At 35.3% G+C, this 9,164-nt stretch overlaps 1 protein-coding gene across 1 annotated transcript; it reads left to right on the top strand.

The window, feature by feature from the left end:
* The first annotated feature begins 6,675 nt into the window (after positions 1–6,675).
* On the top strand, positions 6,676–8,734 carry LOC145120255 (dof zinc finger protein DOF2.5-like). The gene is made up of 2 exons (XM_079056072.1): positions 6,676–6,830; positions 7,327–8,734. Exons 1-2 carry the CDS (start codon positions 6,807–6,809, stop codon positions 8,272–8,274), a joined length of 972 nt encoding a protein of 323 aa, XP_078912198.1. The 5' UTR covers positions 6,676–6,806; the 3' UTR covers positions 8,275–8,734.
* Positions 8,735–9,164: the final 430 nt, after the last annotated feature.

Genomic DNA, 9,164 nt, shown 5'->3' with positions numbered 1-9,164 from the left:
TGTAGTGATTCGCTTGATGTGGAGCGAACTTCGTGAGTTTGTCTGTCATGACGGGTTGAGATAGCTATTGTGAGAAGGAGTCTATAAAGTCGTTTTAATGGGTGTGCAAGGATAGCCTTGGAGGTTCCACTGTTGGGTCAAGAGCTGACCTGGTGCCCGGTGTTGAGAGAGATATTTGAGAGGAAGCGGGGGCTTATGATTATAGATGTCGGAGGATAGTTCCGAGTGGGCATGATCATTTCTTCTGTCTGAGGACAGAGTATTGAGGTTCATATTCCAGACGAGTTCTGATAGTTGTGCAGGCGGTGGGTCCTTGGTGAGATGTGACCCTTCCGTTCCTTTTGAGCTGCGATCTGGATCGATTGGTATATCTGACATGAGTGATCGGTAGCTAATTATCGGTCAACGACTTGTTTTCATCGGTCGCAACAAGAAAATCAGAGTTGGAAGTGTGTTATCGGGGTTTGTTATTCGATGAGCGAGTAACATGATGATATCTTGCATGGGCGGTCTAGAAGGGGGACATACCACAAGAACTTCCAGGTTCTTGAGAGTCAGAACTGGTACCGCAGCGGCAGAGGGGTCCGTCATGTTTCGGGATTGGGAGTTCCTGATTAGGTTCGGGTGTCTTGGAAAGGAGGTTGTTGTATGATATGAGATTTTTGGTGGTACTTCTCGGGTTATTGAGTTTGATCTACGTGTTGTCAAGGAGCGATTTCGAGGGCGAAATCTAATTCAAGCGGGGGAGAATTGTAACACCCCGAATCCTGGATGAGAATTTAAGAGTTATAATGCACTTTTGGGAACCTACTCGACGAGTTGGTTGGTCCCGACTCATCGTGTAGGGGTTGAGTTGGTGACGCGTATTTTAAAGCCTACTCGTCGAGTCAAGGGGATGGACTCGACGAGTTGAGTCTGTATTGAGAAAACCCTAATTTTAGGGCTTGCACCCTATTTAATGGCCCTTAAGCCCTCATTTCCGCCTCCCTGACCATCTAGACACACTGATAGAAACCCTAGACAAGCTGTAGTCGTGGTGAGAGAGAGAGAAAGGCTAAAGATCTTGTGTTCAAGTGCATTTTTAGAAGAGGATTGAAGAGCAAGGAGGTTTGGAGCTTTGGATCCAGTGTTCTTTCGGTGCTAGCTGTCAATTGGAGGTAAAAAGCTTCTATCTTGAGCATTTCTTGTGATAGATCTCTTCCTAGTGTGTTTTAGGGCTTATTTCCATCCATCTTTTGGTTTTTGAGTTATTAAGCTGATAATGGAGGTTGAGACTCCAGATCTGAGCTATATGAGTCCCTATGAGCCCAAAGATCCAAGCTTTATCAAGCTAGAGGAAAGCTTTTATGCATTGGACCCTTTATGGAGCTTATCTTGGCATTTTGAGCCTACATGCCATGCATGAACGTAAAGCTTGCAGCTTTACGTGTTGATTCAGCCTTAGGAGGCTAGATCCAGAGTATGAGACCTTATTTATGCCCAAATCGTTTGAATGATAAAAGGGACTGAAGGGACTCGACGAGTCGATGAGGTGACTCGACGAGTCGGTTAGGGTTTACCCTAAGGGTTTTTGACGCGTGCAGACTCAGCGAGTTGGTGAGATAACTCGACGAGTTGAGAGGGTTTTATCCGTCTTTGGACTTAGAGTGTACTCGGCGAGTTGATGAGACAACTCGACGAGTAGGTGGGGTTTTCCTGATCCTTTGGATGCGGCATGAACTCGACGAGTTGGCTAGCAACTCGGCGAGTAGACTTGGGTTTTTGTGATTTACTGAGTTCTGAGGGACTCGATGAGTTCATGAGTTGTACTCGGCGAGTTAAGTCAACATGGACTGTTGACTTGAGTGTTGACCTCTGTTGACTTTTAGAGTTGGGTCAGTGTTGACTGTTGACTTCCGTTGACTTTAGGGTTTTGGGCAACTGTGGATTCTTGGAGGCCATAGAGGGGCGGAGATTTGGCTGGCAGCTCGAGTGAGGGATGTATTGCTTTACTCTGGGAGGTGAGTCTTCTCACTATACTTACATGAGTGGTAATTACTGTGTGACCGGAGGGTCTTCATTGAGATACAGGACCGGGGGGTCCAACCTGAGTTGTGAGACTGGAGGGTCTTCACTATTGACCGGAGGGTCTTATTATATTATTGACCGGAGGGTCTTATTTGTTATACTGTGATATGCGTTATCGTGCATATTGTCTTTGTGACTTATGATGCTATACTATTCAGTGTATATGTTGATTATATGTGCTTATACTGAGTTATGTAATATGTTATGCATTCTGCCCTTGTGATTATGTTATGCTTTACTGAGTTAGAACCAGAGGGTCCACCCAAGTTGTGGGACCGGAGGGTCCCACTGAGACACATTGACCGAAGGGTCTTATTTGAGTTATAGCCATGAAAGGCTAATATGTTATGCATTCTGCCCTTGTGATTATGCTATGTTTTACTGAGTTAGGACCGGAGGGTCCACCCGAGTTGTGGGACCGGAGGGTCCCACTGAGACACATTGACCGGAGGGTCTTATTTGAGTTATAGCCACGAGAGGCTAATGAGATATGTGTGGTATTTTGGGGAACTCACTAAGCTTCGTGCTTACCGTGTTATGTGATATGTGTTTAAGGTACTTCTTAGGATCGCGGAAAGACGCCGGCTTGATTGTACACACACTTGATATGGAGTTTTTGTTTTGTGGATCCTGGATTTTATTCGAATAATTATGATCATGTATTTTTGGATAATTTGACAATTGGCGATTTTATGAAATAGGTTGACGAGATTTACGTGATTTTAAAACGAAAAATTTGTCTGAAAATTTATGGTGTTACATAAAAGATACTATTATAATAACACTTTGTATATTATATTTTATAATATTTATTGTTTATAAGTTCATAATAACGATATTGAACTTAAACATAAGCTATACTTAAAGTAGGGTAAGCATAACTCACTTACCGGGAGGTTTGGCTAGGAACCGGGCTCTGCGGGGGCAGAACTTCCGAGCCAAAAATATCTTCTTCTCGGAACCTTCTGGCGCATCGGGACTTGCCTCTTAGCACTTGGGAAGTACTAAGGGTCGGGAGGGGTTTAGAGGGTGTTTGAGAGAGAAAGAATGGGAAAGGTGTGAGTTTTTGGGGTGATTTGCGCCTCTATTTATAGGCTGAGTCCAGTTCGAACGCGGGGCGTTCCCTTGCTGAACTCTGGGCGTTCGTGGCCAGGTGTCTACATCTGGTGCCAAGCCATGGTGAGGAAATAGTGGCTCGGATCGCGCCACGTGTCTCTTGCTGGTTACTCCACAAACTAATTATCTTCTAAAATCCGTAACTTTTGCATACAAACTTCGTTTTTGACGTTCTTTATATTCATGCATAGGTATTGACGGAATCTACAACTTTCGTTTAGACTCCGTCGGCTAATTTTTGACTTTATTTTTAAAGTTAAATTTTAACAGACTTAGACGGTTAAAATTCGTTATAAATTCATAACTTTTTCATCCAACGTCCGATTTCGACTGTCTTTATATTTTCGAGCTCCTATTAATGAGATCTTCAATTCTAATTTAGGTTCTGTCGGCTAAAAATCAATCGATCTAAAATTCGATTTCCGGGCTGTGCACTGTTATGTTAAATCTTAGAAAAATAATAACTTCCTCATACGAAGTCAGATTTGGACGTTCTTTTTATGCACGCTCATGGTTTAACGTATACTACAACATTTAAGTAATTTATCAAAAATTCACTTTTTACTTTATGCGGTGTCGTGTCGGTTTAGCCGTAAAACTTCGACAGGTCATAACTTCTTCGTTATAACTCGGATTTTGGCGTTCTTTATATGTACGGAACCTTTGTGACATATACTATAACTTGGTTAAGATTATTTATTCTAAATAATCTTCTATCAAAAAATTTATTTTTGACGCTTATTGTCTCTAAGTTGACTAGCCCGAATCTGCGGGCTTTACACATCTCTAATATAGTAAGTAAATGTTTTTTTTTTCATCAGGACATTTTTTCTATGTTGATGCATCTTCATGATTAATCTTGGACAATCTTTCAGAATTTCTGATCATTCTTGTCTCCACCTAATGCAATTTCAGTTTTATCTGTCAAATTATATTAATATTCATCTTTCTTCTACAAGATTTATACCTATAGCCCACTTACTTATTTCTAATTTATTAATTTATTTGGGTTGCCCCTATGGAAACATAAATTAACGTAATACGTTCTCCCATTTTTCTTGTTCTCAATTTATGATATGCGTGCTTGAAACAGTACTGTGGTGAAATTCGTTTTTGAAATTGAATTCGTGTTTCCAAAATTGAACTCATGGAAGGTAGTTGTGGTTTTCATTTGTTTATTTGTTCATATACATATTATAAAAGGCAAAATTGCAAAATTACATGATATTGTGGTGAGGAAATTTGTTTGACATTACATAGTACTTCTAATTTGATGCTTCATCTTTTTTTTTCTTACGTTCCTGTTCGAAAAAGTAAGCAAACGATTCTTATAGTTGTTTATGTAGTTTTGATTATCGGATCCTTATTGGGGAATGCTTACCAGGTGGCCGAAATTTTGTTTGAATTCAAGTCTCAATTCGGATATGGTTGAAGAAGTTCCCGCTATGTCTGTTTCATTGAAACAGAGAGATATCGAAGCAAAAAAAGTTATACATGCACCTTACAACATTCTATCATAATGAAATCTCGAATTTTAATTCTGTAAAAACATGTTATACATGCACCTTACAACATTCTTCTTTTCTTTGTTTATTTGTCGTTGAATCAAACTGGAAGCACAACAAAGTTTACTTTTTTTCTTCCTCTCTACTTTTGATCCATTTATATATATATATATATATATATATATATATATATATATATATATATATATATATATATATATATAACCCTATTTTTTTCATACAAGCTAGCAGTAAGAAATAAATCATGCCTTCTTTTTTTGTTACAACAAAATTATATTAAAAGAAATTGTGTTTTGGTTTTTTTCCTATTAGAATAAATTACAATTCTTTAATGTCTACTACATTTTATCATAATTTATAGTTTTTATTCTCTTAAAATACACTAAATTTTGTAATTTTTGAAAGTTGATTATGTTTTTTTTGTGGATTCAGGTTTTGAAAAGGTTGTCATTGATGTGGAAAAGGAAGAAAACATGAAGAACCATAGTATTCTAGCAGAATGTATTCTGTCAGAATGTATAAAGTATTTTTTAACAATAATATTCTTTCATAATGGATTAGTGTTTTTGTAAGATTTTGATGTTTTTTTTTTCTTTTTTTAATCATTCTTAGTTTTAATCTTTAAGAATAAATGTAATTCTTAAACCATTATTAGTCATAGTTTTTTCAGAATGAATGTAATAATTGTTTATAGTCTTATTCTTTACGAGTTAATGTAATTAGTGATTCTTAAAGAATAAAATCCATATTTTTTACAAAATGTTATTCTTAATAATATGTTGTATAATTCTTTAAGCATGTTAGTTATAAAAATATATATTGCATGAAACCATATTCTGCTAGAATAAAATCAAAAATATCAGGTTAATTATCAAAAATATCTGAATTGGAACTATATTCTGCAAAAATAAATCGAATATATATTTACCAGTTTATTGTTGGAATTTTATCATCCTGAAAGAATAAAATTAGATTTTTAAATTAGAATTAATTTAAAAAATTGAGATTTTTAAAAAATAAGGGAATTAATTATCCCTTAAAATTCGAAAATTTCCTTTTTTAATATAGGTTAATTGACCAAAAATATCATTATGCTAAAATTTGTATGATTATATGGTACATATTACCCTATTGTAATATCATAGATTCTCATATCATCACCATTATTATATTTAATCCGATGGTCCAGATTTGTGATTACGAACACACAATAGATGCTAAGAACACATGAACTTAGCCATATATATATATATATATATATATATATATATATATATATATATATATATAAGAAAGATCAACAGAAAATGCATAAACCTAAAAAAATCCTAAAAACCCTAGAAATATATTTTAAGATATCTAATCTCTTTTTTATTTTTACAAAACTAAAAATCGCTACTTTTTATATAAAATCGCTGAAAAAAACTAATATATATATATATATATATATATATATATATATATATATATATATATATATATATATATATATATATATCTTCAATTTTAATAGAAATAAGTTAGAAAACTTTTTGTACAATTTAGTTATACATAAATAATTCATTCATATTTGCCAAAAGTGTGGAGATTTGAATTAAGGAAGTTTATTAAAAAATTCAATTTGAAGTAAATGAAAATTTTAAAATTTTAAATTCATGTATATAAATTAATATATATTTTTTAAACTAAACATCAATATTAATTAATTTACATCAGTAGTATAAACAGACAATATAAATATAATGTACAAACATAAATATTTTTATTTATAATTGGTATTTTTTATTACATGATAACTAATAATAAAATTTTAAAATTTGTCAAAAGAGTTATTTATCGTCGGTGCTATGCACGAGACACATGTAGTATATATATATATATATATATATATATATATATATATATATATATATATATATATATATATGCAATGTTGGATATACATACATGGATATCGATGCATATACATACATACACAGCACATAGTCCACAGAAACCATCTAAAACATTCCTTTCCGTGCTTTTTTCAAGAACAGTGGAAAGTAAAAGGAGGCCATCACTCTATCTCTCTCTTCTCTCTGTCTGCTTCTTTCAGCCATGGACAGGCCTCACTGGCCACAGGTATATATCTGGATCTTCCACCTTCTGCATCATCACCCTTAAAATTCACAAACTTAAAAAATAAGTAAAGTTGAATTATTTCATTTCCTTGAGCTCATGATCATATGAATTAAACCAATCTAATGTTTTTTAATTTGATCATATACAGTTAGTGTAGATGTAAGTTTCCATAGATCTTCAAGTGTGTTTTCTTCTTTATCTTTCACTTGTGATATTTTTAGTATGCATCTTAATTGCTCTTTACTTTTGATAATTTATGTGATCAAGGGTCATGGCCTCATGGGTTAAAAATAAATAAGTTAATTTTGATGAGTTCCTTTTTATTGAAGATTGGTTTTTATGGATTCTGAAAAGCATAAAGCAGTAGCCTTGTTTTGTTCATTTGTCTGCAAATCTTAAAGCTTTTGTGTATCTTTATGTCTAATACATCTTTTCTTTTTCTAAATTATTTCTTGCTTTTTCTTTTCCTTTATCCTTCCTTTTGGTGTTTAAATAGGAGATAGTGGTGAAGCCAATGGAAGAAATAGTAGTTCCCAACACCACAAATTCAAGTAACAATTATAATAATCTCTCAAAGCCATCTTCAAGTTCTTCCTCTCTTGAAAGAAGGATAAGACCACAAAAAGCTGCCGCTGTAAACTGTCCGAGGTGTGATTCCACCAACACCAAGTTTTGTTACTACAACAATTACAGTCTTTCACAACCAAGATACTTTTGCAAGACTTGTAGAAGGTATTGGACTGAAGGAGGAACACTCAGAAACATCCCTGTTGGTGGTGGTTCAAGAAAGAACAAGAGATCATCCTCTTCTATTTCTAGTACTTCCTCTCAAACTTCAGTGTCAAAGAAGCTTCCTGATCTAATTGTACCTTCTGCAGCAACATCAGTACTTTCTCAAAACCCTAGGATCCTTCATGATTACTATGGGCAAGATCTTAACTTGGGGTTTCCATCCGCTAATAATTTCAAGAATGTTTCTGACTTTATGCAAATACCAAACTTTGATGCCACCAGGAATACGAATTCTTCAGCTTCCACCACCAGTAGCATTACAACTACTGCCTCGGCTTCAGCTCAGCTTTCAGCTTTGGAGCTCTTGACTGGAATCACAGCAAGGGGTACAATGAATTGCTTAATGCCGATTCCGATCCCTGACCCTAATTCCGTTTATTCACAGTCAGGGCAGTTGATGATTCCCATGCCGGAATTCAAGATTCCGTCACTTAGCTTTTCTTTAGATGGAATGGCGAGTGGTGGCAGTGGCGGCGCATATGGGAATAGTCTTGATGACAGTACAGATCGGAGGCTTTTGTTCCCATTTGAAGAACTGAAAACGAACACATCAACAACAACAATTGATGAACAGCATGTTGCGCAAGATAGAGATCAGAATGGTGACTCCAATGGGTTCTGGAATGGAATGATGGGTGGTGGCTCTTGGTAAAGAAACATATACATATATATATTTTCTTAAATAATAGTTTTTAATTGAACGTGTGGGGATTTTTCGTCGTTTCTTTCTTTTCAAATCTTGATTTTTCTGGTATGAAAATGGTGGTGGTGATGAGGACTTGTTTCGATTTCTGGAAAAACTAACTTGGTAGGATCACAGCTCGTTTCTCGTCTTGAATTATATGTTCTCATATATATGTTCAGTGATTCCTCCCTTGATCATATTATAAGTAACTTCTGGTATTAGTTTGGGATGATATTATGAGATCCAAGATATTATGAAGAACATATCATCGAGAAAGCAGGTTTTTTATAGAGGTATGAAGAGAAGGGAAAACCTAGTTATTAATGTTATTGGTTAATTGGGCTTCGGGTATAGACACTAATTATGTACAACTTACTATTGGATTTCTTGATTTCCGATCTTTACATATATAGTTTTGTGGGTGTCATCTCTCTCTCTCTCTCTCTCTCTCTCTCTCTCTCTCTCTCTCTCTCTCTCTCTCTCTCTCTCTCTCTCTCTGTATGTATGTATGTATGTATGTATGGGTTGCATACAAGTTCATATCGCTTTCGTCAGGTGTGATTACACAGAAGGATGGAGACCGTGAACATGAAAGTTTGGATAATCAGAAAGCATGCAAATAAGCAGGAGAAAGATAGGGACGCATTGAAGATGAAGACCCAGGTTTGTACACATACTTGAGTATGTGTTTTGCGTGTTGTATTATTGTGGGGCCATGAAGAACAGTATGATAGATATGATCATTCTGTTGAAATCACATGTACATGACGAATCAAAGTCGAAAACTGCTACACCTGCTCAACTGAAAGTTTCAACTGCTTTATTAATCCCATATCTCATCGGTCTAATCTTGCACG

Source organism: Lactuca virosa, chromosome 6 (assembly GCF_052849685.1).
Source record: "Lactuca virosa cultivar CGN04683 chromosome 6, Lactuca_virosa_CGN04683_v6, whole genome shotgun sequence".
NCBI lineage: Eukaryota > Viridiplantae > Streptophyta > Magnoliopsida > Asterales > Asteraceae > Lactuca > Lactuca virosa.
The sequence above is the reverse complement of the archived record's forward strand: the minus strand, read 5'-3'. Positions and strand labels throughout refer to the sequence as shown.